We start from the raw sequence: 15531 nt of genomic DNA, 5'->3' as shown, positions 1-15531 counted from the left end.
ACAGTTCAATTAGAAGATATATGCTAGGACAACTAAGAATCTTAATCTTATATCTTTTAGGAAGACACAGTGTATTTTAATTTTTATTCATATGTAAAATTAGAATAATACATTGTAATTATATTGAAGTCAAGTTATTCATATTATTTTGTGGGACCTCTCCTCTTTAAAACTGCCGTCATTGGTCATGTAAGTGCTCTTCAATTCAAGAGTAACAGAAAACAATTTTATATGTCTGTCCTCATTATAAAATTAGTTGTTGTTATTATTCATCTATAAATATTAACTAATTATCAAAATGTATTAACTTTTCACTAAAATAATTCTTAATCCGTACAAACCTTCCTTGTCTCCACTAACATTTTGAACATGAGAATCAAAACGCCATCATCATGCTGACTGACCACAATCATATCCAACCTAAACCGTTATGACTGTCATTCTAGGCAACTATACTATAATCAAAATATTCATGTATACAATTTTTTTTTCTTTGGTAATATAATACAATGTGAATGAAGGACCGAAGGAGCCAATCAGTCCATTCTTCTTCATCCATTCGGTCTCTTCTCTTTTCTCTTCTTATAGTCACGTAGGACTTTCTCCCTCTCTGATGGGGTAGCAGCCAGTACCCACTTGCTAAACTCTATCACTTCCATACCCACGAACTGAGAAATGAGATTATATTGGATCTTTTTCTGGTCTTTAGATGACGAAATATTCTCTTTCCCATTTACATCAGACTGTTTTCTTTTCTTTACAACAGGGATAATTGTCTGCCCCGAGTTATCATCCTGAGGAACGCTAGCTTTTATCATTCCTTGGAGCCCAGGTCCATAATTCACAACATCTTCATTACGATGTGCATACAAGATACCTGTAAATCGAGAGCACCAGTCAATGGTAAGAAGTTGCCCCAGTCAAATCCAAATGTAACAACAAATTATACTACAAAGAGAATTCCTGATGAGCAAAAAAATGCCTATTTTCACACAACTGGTATCATCCTCTTCCCACCTCTCTCCTTCTCTCTCTACCTATATATACACATATCTATATATTATTATCTTGAGGTTATTCCAAATCCTCATGACATTAAAAATGGTAAGAGTCATCAGCCAACTTACACAGGGCAACAACACCGCATTAAGAAGTCCAAATGGAGGCAAGTTTCCACCTTTTCTTTTGCAAGCAATTATAAATTATCTATAGAAATCCCTGCTGGAGAGAGGATACCCCAGCCATATGCCACCCTGGAGGAGAATAAGCACAAACAATTTGAAACCAAAAACTTGCATGCTTGTGCTACCTATGGTCCATATAAAAGTTTATGAGCATTTGCCAGGACGATTTTCTAGCCACCAGCACCCAGTAATCATTTCAATAAGAGAACACGAGGAAGACAACAATGAAAACAAGAGGAAAAAGAACTATACCGAATTCTTCAAGTGCCAGCTTCTGGGAAGTAGTTTCTTCTAGATCACTAGGTTGTTTGGTCTTGGATCCTGTTACACCGTCTTTAGATGAAGTATAAGCCCCAAGTTCAGTTGTTTCATGCTTTACATTTTGATCATGAACAAAACGCCCTTGTTTGTCATGTAATTCAATGATATTGCTGGTAAATAGCTTATCAGAAATATCTCGGAATAGATTACAGATTCCAAAAAGCTCTCCTTGGAACTCCTTGCAATCCTAATGAAGGTAAAGGCATATGCAAATGAGAAAACAAATTCAAATGATAGGAAAACCAGATGACCCAACACAAACCCACCTAACATAGAGTGGGAAGGTTGATATATGCACCTGAACACCTTCAAAGTATCGTTTTTCCATTTTCCCAGACACAGCAATATTTGATAGCTGCTGCTTATAAACTTGACGGGAATAAACAAGCTCTTCAAGTGAACCAGCTGCAAGAAGGCGGAAAACCACAACATGCCGCTTCTGACCAAATCGAAATGACCTATCTTGAGCCTGCAAATCATGTGCTGGATTCCAGTTCGGGTCAAATATGACAACACGATTTGCACTTACAAGATTCAATCCAAGCCCACCAGCTCGAGTAGATATAAGGAAAACCTGAAACAGCACAGTAGAGTTAGAAAATGTATCGTTGGAAAATGTAAATATGTATAATTAGGCAAAAATTATTTAGTAAATTACCTTCATATATGATTGATTGTATGTTTCCTTTTTATTCATAAGAATGTGTATATATATGGTCCTAATATTCATAATACATATGATATTCTATTCTTCCACATAATGTCAGAGCTTTAGGAAAAAACTTCAGCTCTCCTCTGCATAACCTAATCGACTTTCATTGTCGAAATAAGAAAAACACAACCCTAAAAGGATCCAGCTTTCATAGCCTGCCACCACAAACACCACCACTGCCTGCCTTCATAACCAATCGCCAGGGAAAAAAATTAGTTGCCTCCAGCTGCTGCTTTCTGTAACAGGCACCCACCCAGCAGCGCATCTCATCCAGCCACACATCCAACTTTGCGTGTGCCCAAAAACCGTGCATCCAACAACGTCCAGCCAACCGCTTGCCACCCAACCGCACGCTCAACACCCAGTTGCCCATCTGCACATCTGCTGCACCAGCTTCAGCCACTCCTGCAACAGCAACCACCTAGCCAATGCTGTTGTCCTGCTGTTTTTTTCTTTTATCAACTGACCTTAATTGCCAGAAAACTTCAGATAATGTTGGAAATTTTGTCTCATGTCACAAACCTCAACATGATGAATTCACAATAATTCAATGGAGAATTTCAACCAATTAAGGCTGTCCATTGCCTGAATTGAAAAAATTAACTGAATTGGTCACAACTGATTCAGACCATCATTAAAGGAAAGATAAACTCAGCTATATTCTAGGCCGGACCTAAACCAAGCGATCCACAATTTGATATCTAGGATGAGAAAAATTATATGACAATGGCTTGACTCTTGAATTTAATATCACCAGGGATAAGTAACACTTTTATGTTTCTACCCACTGCTTAGAAAGTTTGGAAGTGGTCAGAGAACTATATTCCCAAGTGAAGGATGCAGTCTATATCTATGATCTAAACACAAAGACTTGGTCAGCGAGACAAGGAAGCAGATCAGTTATAGAGTATGCCAACATACGGAAAAACTAGTGGCAAGAACTTGATCAATATTGTTATCTCACTATAGATTGTAGCAAAGATGCGACAATCCTAAAAAGGATAGGAAATATCAATTCATGGCAGGACTCAATGTAAGAATATGATCATATGAGAGTTCAGATCATGAGGAAAGAAAAAATGTCATCACTGAAAGAGGTAATATCTCTTGTTGCATAAGAAAGCAGGAGAAGGTGATACTGGAACCTCACTCCACTAACAACTCAGCAATGACAACTAAAGACTCCAAACCACGCCAACAAGCGAAGGAGCTGAGTCAAAATGATCCAACAACCATTGGCAGAGAGAGCATGGATAACTTTTAGTCTACCTTCTGCAGAAAACCGAAGCATACAAAGGACAAATGTTGGAATCTCCACAAGAAGCCAACCACCTCCAGCAAAGAGTGGGAATACAATAATAACTCCTTGACATCTCAGTGACAGGCACACATGGCCAACCAACAAGGGCAAGAGCTGACTGCTAACTTTAATGACTTCAAAGCAAAGATCGAGTGCCCAAGGACTCTAGAAGAGAGTCAGAAACAGGCGTCTTCTTGGCCATGCACCAAGAATTATACACAAGGGACACCATAATAAAATATGATCACAAGTCTCTTCTGCCCTTCTACAAAGACAGCACCTTTTCACCAAAATCTTTCTCCTCCTTACCAGCTTGTCGATGGTCAAAGTACATCCATGTCCCGCTTCCTAAGCAAAGAAAGCAATTCTTGATCCTACCGAAAAAGTCCCACTTAGGTTAAGGATCCAAATAGGTTGATCAAGACTCTCATTCAATGGCATGGAAAATAAAGAGCTCAAACATAATCATTTATTTCCCAATTGTTAAGATTTCGGAGAACCTCCACGTGACATTCCCTCCCACCTCCAAATTCTCTCAAAGACTCTAAAAGATTCGAAGGGACATACATCAAGGAGAACATATCATGTTTATTAAGTATTCAAACTCGGGGGGATTACACTCTCCTGGTGTACTTGGATGATATACTTGTGATAGATAATAACAAGTCAGTTCATGCATAAATCCAAAGGAACACACTTGTAAGCAGCATACACGTACTCCACTACTTGAAAGAGAGACCAAATAAAGGTATTATGTTCAAAAGAAAAAACAGGGTACTTCTTGAAATATATACAGATGCAGATTATGCAGGATCTTTGGTAGCAAGAAGGTCCACAACTAGTTATTATACCTTTTTTGGAGGGAATCGGGTCACATGGTGGAGTAACAAGCAAAATGTGGTACCATGGTTAATGTAGAGTCAGAGTTCTACCAGTGGTTCAAGGAGTATGCGGAATACTGTGGTTAAAGATGATACAGAAGATCCTAAAATCAAATGGAATAGGAACATGAGACTTTATTGCGACAACAAATTGACAATTAATATTTGTCCATAATTCAGTACAAAATGACATAATCAAGCACATTGAGGTTGACAAACATTTATAAAAAAAAAAATAACTAGATAGTGGTTTGATGTGTACACCGTACATGTCCACAACCTTGCAACTTGTCAATGTATTAACTAAAAGGTTAAACATCCCAGATTTCAAACATAACTTTTTTCTTTGAAATATAAAGTATAAAGTATCATTAGTAACCGACATCAAGGAAGTGTTAACCCGTATATAAAGTATTTACATATTTACCAAAATATCAATAAGGTCCCCTAAATCCTCTATAAAATAAAGAGGATGATCCAACAACAAAAAATCCAAGAGTTTAGAACCATCTATTCCTAATTATGTCAAAATCACTACCATCATCTACCCCCTAAAAGTTCTTTTATTCATCTCCTTCCAAATTGCCCGAAAGATGGTGAGCAAGATGATATCCGCATGTTTCCTTTGTCCACTGATACTTTTCCAAACCCAAACTTCATCTCTAACCGAACCAGCCATCACCCAGTTAATTCCCAAAAGCCCATAAACCATAGTCCACACACCAACACCAAAGAAAAACATGATTTCAAGTCCCTGCAACACTTTTACGTAGATAGCACTCATTCACCATAATCTTGTCCCATATTATCAATTTGTCAATTATCAGTATTCAGAAAATTATCACTAAACTGAGAGTAGACAATATCTATTCACCAGTTTGAATGGGAGTGTCGAGAAACATATATATGTATAATTAGGGTGAACAATATATTAGTAAAACACTCTCATATTTAATTAATTATATCTCCTTTTCTTTTCATAAGAACGTGTATACATAGGATCTAATTTTCAGTAATACATACACCACCCTACTCTTTTACATATATATTTTTCTCAAATAAATATTCTTCTACATATATTATACCACACTATGCACATAATTTAGTTTCAAAATACCTCTTTGCTTGGACTTGAGTTAAAGTCATCAACAAGGGATTGGCGCAGATTGGTGGGAGTAGACCCATCAAGTCTTGAAAAAGAATAACCTTTCCGTATAAGAAACTTTTCCAATATGTCCAACATCCTATAAAGATTAATCTTATTTCAGGAAAGAAAAAAATTACAGAATAAAAACATCTCGCAAATTAAGGAAAGTTCACCAGTGCCAATATTCAAGGATAATTAATGGAACATGAATAAGTCAATACTAAGATGCATAAGCACGACTAACATTTAAAGATTTCAGAAAAACATAACTGGACTCAAGTTGACTGTTAAAAATTTTTGCACTGTTAAAATTTCTTGTAAATACCTATATACCTTGATTACTTTTTTTCCTTCATTTCAACGGAAAAAAAATGTATATCTCCATGGCTTGCTCGCCACTGACACCAAAATCAGAAACATGAAATTTAGGGGGCTACATTGACGAGCTATGAAAGTGTATGCATCTCCTCGGTTTATCTAGAAGAACAGCAGGTTCGAGAAGAGAATTAGGTGTAAGGTATATAGCAATATGGCGCCAGAGTTGGTTCAGATAGGCAGTTTGAAAAGTTTCTACGGAATATTGGAAGATAAAACCTTGTGGGGTTTTCTTTTACATATAAAGGAGAACGTTCAAAATATTTTAAAATTTTTGAAATATTAATTATTCAACAAAGATATGCCAAGGCTGTCAGAGTAGGTTTGGACAATAGGCACATGTGGCCTATTCAGCTATTTTAATTCCATGACAAAGGCATATAACCAAAGAGAATAAACAAGCTATAGAGATTAATCTATAAAATTAACTGCATTCTAATTCTTTGAGTAACAAGCACAATATGTTTTCTGGAAAGATAGAGGGAGGGGAGAAGAGAAGCAGTGGAGGATGGATTATCACCTGACAGAGTAACTGAAGAGAAGAATCTTGTCACCTTTTGAAGACCAAGAAACCATTAACTTTTCAAGGGCCCGCATCTTGCCACAATGCTTAACATCACTGAGACCCATGAAATTCTCACTTTGGGCATTCCCTCCCACTAGATCAATATCAGGGCCAAAAACAGCAGAGGTAAATTCTGCATCCTTCCTTTGTTTATCTGGTTCATCTTTAGGGTTAGGCTTAATTAGCTCCAGATGATTGCTTATCTGTGACAAAATTTAACATGGATTAATAACAAAACACTGTTGCTTTCCACCAAAAAGGGTGAAACCTGTTTCATGGACATAGTGTAATGTAGTGCACGCATCTTTCATCTACCTAGAGATTGGTCCATTTTTAAGGAGAGGACAATAGCCTACCAGTTGATACCGTTCTGAAATGATGCCCACAGACATGGTTTTTGAAGGGCCTAATTAGTAATAAAGTTGTAGGAGTATAACTGCTTTTAACAAGTGTGAGTCCCCCTCCTTTAGATAAAAGGTTCCTCTTCCGTCTAACTAAACCTCTTTCCAAACCTTGCCAACATCAGGTTCCAAATCGCCCACATCTTTATATTTATCACCTAATGGGAGCCCCAGATATTTAATCGGTAGGTCCACACTCCTGATCTCAGAATCCTAGTCAATCTCTTGGTCACAATGATTGATACTTTTAGTGCAAAATGGAACTCTCCCCATCCCTTTGATTGTTTTACTTCTCCCTCTCTCTATGGTCTTACAAAGAATAAGAAGAGTTAGATGGAGATAAGCTCTTTTTGGAGGATTATGGGTTTTCTAGTTGGAGAGGAACGAAAGGCTCTTTAAGAGCCTCCAAGGACCATCTTCTACCTCTACTACAATGGTCAGATGTAGCTTGAAGAATTTGGACCGCAAGGATTGATACTAGTCTTTTTTCCAAATATGTTCTAAGTATTTTCTTGTAATTAGGTCCACAATATCATAAAGATTTTAATTAAGCTCCCTTTTTGACCTTTTTCATACTAATTTAGGGTAAAATTTATTAGTATTTCTTTGATAAAAAAGTAAATATTATTAAAGAGAAAAAAATAAGAAGATAAATTGACAGGGGATAAAAGATCCTTCTAAAAAAAAGAAAGAAAGAAGAGACTAAAACAAAAATCATTACCCAATCTCTTCACAACACTGCCAAAAGAATATCCTTATAATGCCATGTACCTTAGCCCAAAACAAAAAGATATATAGCACATGGTTTGACATTCTATATTTTTTTGGGGAAAATGCATTTTGCAGTAAGTCAAGAAATTTTGTAACTTCCAAGAACTTTTATCTGGTAACTAGTTCTCTCATGTAAGGGCGTCACCAAAAGTCTCGATTCGGCAATATCTAGTCTCAATTATATTTTCTAGGAAATGTAAATCTAATGGGCATTAAACCCGACATTCCTCTAAAAATTGCACCATGGTGCGTTCCTCAAACTTCTGACTGCTCTATAGTAACCAAGAACATGCACATAAACAATAGTCATTTCTTTTGGTTGAGCACAAAAACAATAGTTAACTTCATACGCGATAACAAAAAAGCTTAGAACTGTTGGTTACATCCTTCCCTCTCCTTCAGGAAGATAGGAGTTCAATACTTGCTGATAGTCCAAGTACTTACTGTACTGGAAAAGAAAATTCATACTTAATCAGTTTAAAATATTTCATGAAACTTCCACTGAGCAGACAAAAAGTTTCATGAAGCTATTGTCAGTGATTGTATCTTAAAAGTTAAAAGTTACCATCCTAGGTACAAAAGTTTACAGCTAAATTCTCTTCGAGATGCTATAGTAGAAATTCAACAAGGATGTACTGGAAAAGCATTAATGCACCGCTTTAGATTACTAACTAGGGTAAATTATCCATTGAAAATAATTATTGAACATGATCATAAAGCTCAGTCACCTGTTGGAGCTTGGCAAGGCAAGGAAGAACCAGGCAAAAGGGGCACGAATCACAGCCATCAGGGTTATCCTTGTGAAGGTAACGCCAGATAATTCCATCTGGCACAATCCTTTTGCAACATTCCACCTGCTTAAGAGGGCTACCACAGCTGCATGGAAGATCTTTGTTTATAAGGCACTGGATATCTGGTAGTTGCAACATTCTCCTATACACTCGTTTTTGTAGTTCGCTCATCGCACAAAATACAACGTTATCTTCCTTTCCCATCATAAGATGTCCAATAGTCTCCTCCTTTGTCCTCCTTAACATGTGTTTACGAAGAACTGCCGCAAGGTGTTGTTTCCGCTCGTCAGCAACCCTGACAAACCGTTCAGGGGCAGTTGATCTCTGACCATGCTTCAAGGGTTCATCGTAGAACTCACGAAAATGCTCCCGGGTTCCCAAGGATCCAGGTGAGACCCAGTCAAAAAGATTGAATAGCTCCATAATTTTGTTCTGCATAATGGTTCCCGTCAGACCAATGCGCTTTGAGGTCTTAAGATCTAAACACGCTCCATAAAGTTTTGACTTTTCGTTCTTAAGCCGATGCACCTCATCAACAATTACAATCTCCCAATTAATCTCTGACAAAATGCTGCCATGAATTCTAAATGAGTCAAAACTGGTAATAAGCACTTCAACTGCTGATCCTTCCAATTTCTCAAGAATCAAGTCACGATTTGCACCATGATAAACAGAAACACTAAAGTTTGCCCATGTAGAGAATTCACTCTCCCAGTTGTGGATAACTGAAGTGGGGCAAACTATTAGCACAGGACTCTTCTTTCCAACCTGATTTCCTTTCAATATTTTGGAGTCGCTGGTTTCACCATCTTTTCCATACACCGCAGAAAGAAATGCAATTGATTGAATTGTCTTGCCTAGTCCCCTGCTTAGATTACAAAGAAAGGAAAGAAAGAAAAAATGTAAGATGCCTAAAAAGAAATCTCAACAGGAATATTAAAAGAAAAAAGCATACAGAAGTAAGATCCACATGAATTCTGAGTAAGTGCCACATGGAAAACATTTAACAAAAAGTCGTACCATAATATCAGTGTATTCAATTGAATCGAAAAGACAGTTATTCTTCTTGATGTCAGAAGAAATTATATTACTAAAGCATAATAAAGTGCTATTTGATGACAAAATGGTTAAAGAAACATGAAGTCAAAATCAAAACAAACATAAAACAACAAAATTATTATAATATCCCACCGCAAGATCATATCAGGAGGACTAAAAGAATAATAGTGGCTATTCCTCACAAATAATAAACCTATAAAGAAGTCTCAGGACACATTTTTTGAGAAAAAAACAAAGAAGAAGCAGAAGATGAGCATGTGCAATTGTGTAAGAGCAGAAAAACACAAAATGGAAAGAGTTAAGTGCATAACCGACATCATAGTTAGAAAATGTAAAGATATCATCTACATTATATATACATATGTATATACAAATTATATACATACCAAATATGTACTCACATGTCATCGCCAAGAATGCCGCCTTGGTTGTTTTTATACAAGTTATATAAAAACTTTACACCTTCTCGTTGATGTTCAAGCAACCTACAGTTAATAGATGCTGGAACCTGAAACAAAAGAACTGCAGTTGATCAGAAAATACTTCAAAATTTGACTCCATTTATTGTTACAGGAACAAGCTATTAGCTTCAAGTTTCTGGGCTTATAATGCATGCGAACCTCTGGTATACCAGTACTGTAAGCAGCTGAAAAGATTTTTTTTGTCAGACATCAATCATCTGATTCACCAAAATCATTTTGAATAAAAGTTCGTCCTCATAAAAATTACCCACGATAAGCTAAATCTTTCACCATCCAATAACAAGATGAAAGTTTGTATTATGATCTTAAAAGAGAAACTGTTTCATTAAGATATTGAGAACAAACTATTAATGAGACGAACCAATGAAGAGACCAAGGATCTCATAACATAAGTTAGCATGTCAAAACAGCGAATAAAGTATATGTGACTGCAATTTTTAAATTGTGCAAGGGTGAATGTCAGACAGATCAGCTTTCAACTCCCAATTTCCACAGATACGCCAAGTGAAGCAATTCTAGGTTACAGACAATTTAGTTAGATTCAAAAGGCAAGCAATCTCTATTATTCGAGTGAAGTGTAAGTCAAGCAACTGCAGTCATGTATATTTGCGTTAATATCTTCATATTTCAAATAATTTCTTATTAAAATTCCCTCCTTTATCAGTGCCTCCAATCAATCAAACATTTTCCGAACATAAATATCTCTATTCGTCAACAAGTATACGAACATAAAAAGTAAATGCACTTCCCCTTTTTGAATTCACTCTTGTATCTTACCAAGCCATTATCTCATACATTCAGCTGAGACTGTGAGCATATTAGTCCTAAAATAAAAGAAAAAGAAAATCAAACTTAAAATAGGAAAGAAGAAAACTAAATCACCAGCGTAATCACCTGTACAACTGGAATTTCACCATCCGAAGACAAAACCAATGGCTCAAAGGGACCTGTAGTATCAAACTGAAACTGACTCAATTTGGGTCTTCCAAATTCAAGTACCCCTACTTCTCCTTCGTTGACTTCTTCTTCTTCTTCTTCTTCTTCTTCTTTGTCTTCACCATGTTTAACATAAGCGTTTCCAGCATAAGTACTTCGAATTTGGCGCGTCTGGGGCAGAGGGAAATAAGCATCTTCAAGACGTTGAAGCTGCAAGGAAAGAGATGATTTTGGGGGTTTTCTAGGGCTTACTCTTGAATTCAATTCCTGGGAGTGTGAAGAAGGCTGGGTTGAGGATGATGAGGATAGATTGGTGCAGGGCTTTAGAGTCTCTTTGAAGGTATGGAACAATGACATGGAAGAACATACGCCTGTTTCTGAAAGAGGACTATGTTTGGGGGTCAAGGTGTGTGATTCTTGATCCTGCAAAGGGTTCCATGTGGGGATTCTTGAACGGTGAACCGCTGTCTCTTTGTTGTTCGGTTTGGAATTGGTAAAACCAGTTGGGATTATTATGTCTGCGAATTGAAATGAAAACTGGAATCAATTGGAACATAATCGACTAATCAAACTATATCTTATATCGGCTAAGAAGAAAAGAAATAAGAAAGGGTATTATTATTAAAGCCAAAGTTAGCGACGATGACATTCTAAATTTGGTTTTGCAGGAATTATTATCTAAAATTAAACAAAAAAAAGAGATTACGTACCTAATAAATATATTATGTCATATATATTAAATTAGAAAATACATTGTGTACACATTAAGTCAAATATGTAATATATATTTTAATTGAAAAAATCTGGTCGAATTACGATGAGACTTTTGATTTTAAACTCGATCAAAAATTAATTTGACGCTGGTGCTAGAGGTGAGTTGGTTTGGATCTATGCAACCACAATTTTTTTTAGTCATCTACGCCCAAAATTCAAATGTGCTGAAATTTTGAATTTGTTTTGTTAATTTAATTCAAATTGATCAAGTTTTACAAAACATTTACTCAGCATTGATGCTCCTATTGAATCCCAAAGTAGATGCAGCAACATCAATCATTAACTAGAATTATCAAACTAAAAGCATATGTGGCATCAATGGTGGTCAACCTTAGCTATTAAACTTTTGTGTTAAGGACTTGTGCTAGGTTGAAGATCTTTTATTTTTTGCGGCTACACGCCTTGAATGAGGGTAAACATTGAAGAAACTACACAATTTGGGTCTTAAGTTATAGAGATTTTAGAGTAAAAATGAATACACTAAGTAAAAATAAGAGTGAGATTGAACGGGATAGTTAAAAATACCATGTGTCACCAATGAGTTTGGATGAATATGTAGTATTCATAGTTGATTTTTATTTTACTTTCTAAACTTTTGTGGTGATATTTTATTATTTATCTTAATAAAGTTTTTGACTTTTTTTTTTAAAAAAAAATAAAATAAAATAGTTAACCGATAACTTAACTTGATAAAAAAGAGACTTTGGAGGAAGAGACGAGATAGGCAATAATGAGGCTTGTAATTAAAGGGAGACAAGACAGATAAATAGTTCAATAGTTAATGGCGAGAGTGAAAAATTAGGATACAAGGAGTTTGTAAGTTAAGAGCTTTAATTTTAATATATATATATATATATATATATATTATTAAAGTTTAAATATATAGAGTATGTATTATTAATACAATATCGATTCAGGTTTTTTTTTTCCCGCCTAAACTTGACTTGATTTAACAATTTGAATTTTTCAATTCAACTTAATTATACTCGAAAATACATATTTTATTAAGAGAAAAAACTACACAACAACATGATAGAGCAATTCAAAAGAAAATTATAAAGAGGCAAGGTGAGACACACCATATACACTAGTCAATACTTTGAATTTCTAGATTAAATGGAATTTCTAACTAAAGTAGAAAACTTTAAAACAAACATTCATGTTCACTAGTCAATCTTTTGAATTATTTTTACTCATCAAAAGTAAAGCAATTAGAAAAAGTAAGAGTCCTAGATGCAACATGATCTTTCTTGATGATATTTCTCTTAATGAAAAGGACGAGGTTCTATCGTGCTCGGATGACAACTGGTCTACCAAAAAAGTAAGAATAAGAAAGAAAATCGTCGAACTGTCTCTGGAATGAGAGGAGAGGACAGAACAAATATCGGATGAGAACATGGACGGAGTAAGTGATATGGACTTAACAACATCTGAGGAGGTTGATCATGAGAACACCGGTTCAAACAGAGTAGGACAATTTCAAACTTGGGGACGAGACATGATATCATTCAAAGACAAGCTCACCAACACAAAAGTCCAGGAACAGAAAAGAGAAGACTTTGAAATTCAGGAGGATGTGGTGGTCGTGTTGAGTGGAGACTTCCCTACTGTCTCTTTCTCAAATAAGGTCCACAACTACCGATCTCAGGCCATGAAGAACTTTGTTATCATAAGGTTACTGGGCAGAGCAATCGGAAACAGGCCCTTGCTTGGCCGCCTTCAAAGCCTCTGGCGGTCAACAGAGACTTTACAATTAGTGGATTTGGAGAATAATTATTACCTCATCAAATTCAGCAACTCGGATGATTTCATGCACACTCTAACCGGTGGTCCGTGGGTCATCTACATACACTATCTGATAGTGCAGCCATGGACGTCATCATTCTTAGTGGGTGAGGATTGAGTGATATTGGTGGTGGCCTAGGTTTGATTTCCTAGACTACCGATCCAATATTACCACAAAAGCATTTTGTGGGTGATTGCTAAGGTAATCAGAATGATTGTGCGCATCAATTACAACATGGAAACCACAGAGAGAGGAAGTTTGACCGATTTACTGCTTCGGTGGACCTCACAAAACTACTTATTTCTAAAATTATGATCGAATGACACTTACAACAGGTTGAGTATGAGGGCTTACCTATTATTTTCTTTGAATGTGGGTGTTATGGCCGCCTTCGAGAACACTGCCCTAGGATGGCCAAGGATGCCCCGATGGAAGGGGAAGGAGGAAAAGAAGCAACCAGCGGACCTATGGCATTGTCGGTGACGCCAGAAGAAAATTTTGGCCCCTAGATGTAGGTGACCCGTTGGGGGAAGGAAAGAAGTCAGGAAAGGAAAATTACTTGGAAACAATGAGACTTCTGGGAATCGTAGAAGAAACAACTCTGGATCGAGATTTGGTCTGATTGTCGAAATAAGTGATGTTAATCTCGACTCCAACAACCTACATACGATCTTAATAAAGCGGCGTACCGCCAGGGATAGAGCTGATAGGATTATTCGTAACTTGGGCTTTAACTCATATCACCGGGTAGACGCTCTTGGGTTTTCTGGTGGTATTTGGCTGCTCTGGAATGACCCATACCAAGTCAATATCTTGATTAATAATAACTAATTCATTCACATTGAGATCCAATATAACGAGAATGGCCATAGGATTTTGTTTATTGCGGTCTACGGGAGCCCCTAAGGCAGAAACGCCGCCACTTATGGGACTTCCTCAACCAACTTAGTATAACTATTGATGGCCTATGGTTACTTGCTGATGATTTTAACTCGATTTTGGATAGTTTAGACTGGAGGGGTGGGGCTAAGAGAAGTTGTAAAGGGTGCTTTTTTGTCTCTCAACTAGGAGAAGTTGGATAGTTCGGACTGGACTATATGGGTCTTACTTTCACCTGGCGTAGAGACACTCTCCTCCAACGTCTCGACAGGGCTCTCGCTAACATGACATGGCTGAGTACCTTCTTCGAGACATTGGTGCAACACCTTCCTAAAATTTAGTCGAATCATCAGCCACTTCTGATTAATACTAAGGTGAGTCACACGCAAAGCCGAAAACCCCAACCTTTCCGTTTCCTTGTGGCATGGCTTACTCATCCCAACTTCCCTATGCTTGTCCATAATAGTTGGCAAAGCGGTAGCTCTTTCCACCATTGGGCACTTATCTAAACAGGCCAAAGATTGGAATACTACCATCTTTGGTTATATCTTCAAAAAGAAGAAATGTTTATTGGCCTGTATCTCTGGCATCCAAAAGATGTTAAAACAAACTTACTCTAAGTATTTCATCAACTTGGAGATTGTCCTTTGCAAAGAACTTGAGGATGTGTTGATAAAGGAAGAATTATATTAGATGCATAAATTGCGGTTTGAGTTTATTTCATTTAGTGATAAGAACACGAAGTATTTTCGTGCGCGCACCATGGCTCACCGTCGACGTAATAAAATTGTTATGCTCTAAGACATTGAGGGGAGCCGGGTCTCCAACGACGTTCATCTCAGACACATGATTGCGAATTTTTTCAAAGAACTTTACTTCAGAGCTATGTTGGGTACTCCGACCTATCGGATCAGAGATAACTTCTCACCACTTACGACGATTATGCTTGACTTGCTTAATGCTCTTGTTACTAAAGATGAAGTTCGTTTGGTCTTATTTGCCATGAAACCTCTCAAGGCCCTAGGACTGAATGGTCTTCACGCGACTTTTTTCTAGCACCACTAGGGGGTTATAGGGGACTCGATTTGTTAGATGGTGATGAAAATTTTCCAAGGGGCTGAGCTGGAAAAGGGCATTAACAAGACCTTAATCACTTTGATCCTCAAG

General features: G+C 36.8%; 1 protein-coding gene across 6 annotated transcripts; it reads right to left on the bottom strand.

The window, feature by feature from the left end:
* Positions 1-290: 290 nt before the first annotated feature.
* SWI2 (switch 2) lies at positions 291-11568 on the bottom strand. Of its 6 annotated transcripts, none has more exons than XM_088215463.1 (9): positions 10884-11022; positions 10767-10813; positions 9909-10015; positions 8386-9313; positions 6441-6688; positions 5516-5642; positions 1804-2079; positions 1437-1692; positions 291-877 (listed from the first exon to the last, which is right to left on the bottom strand). In XM_088215463.1, coding segments are annotated over exons 3-9 (2163 nt in total). In that variant the 5' UTR covers positions 9911-10015; positions 10767-10813; positions 10884-11022; the 3' UTR covers positions 291-551. The 6 variants fall into 6 exon arrangements, 2 of the variants coding, with proteins under 2 accessions (XP_088071589.1, XP_088071588.1); XR_015817692.1 differs by lacking the exon at positions 10767-10813 and adding an exon at positions 1128-1253 and having other exon boundaries at positions 694-877; positions 10884-11566; XR_015817693.1 differs by lacking the exons at positions 291-877; positions 10767-10813 and adding exons at positions 897-1037; positions 1128-1253 and having other exon boundaries at positions 10884-11566.
* Between the last annotated feature and the right edge of the window lie 3963 nt (positions 11569-15531).

Source organism: Carica papaya, chromosome 3 (assembly GCF_054855325.1).
Source record: "Carica papaya isolate Zhongbai chromosome 3, ASM5485532v1, whole genome shotgun sequence".
Lineage (NCBI taxonomy): Eukaryota > Viridiplantae > Streptophyta > Magnoliopsida > Brassicales > Caricaceae > Carica > Carica papaya.
Note: the sequence above shows the minus strand (reverse complement) of the source record. Positions and strands in the feature narration are given on the sequence as shown.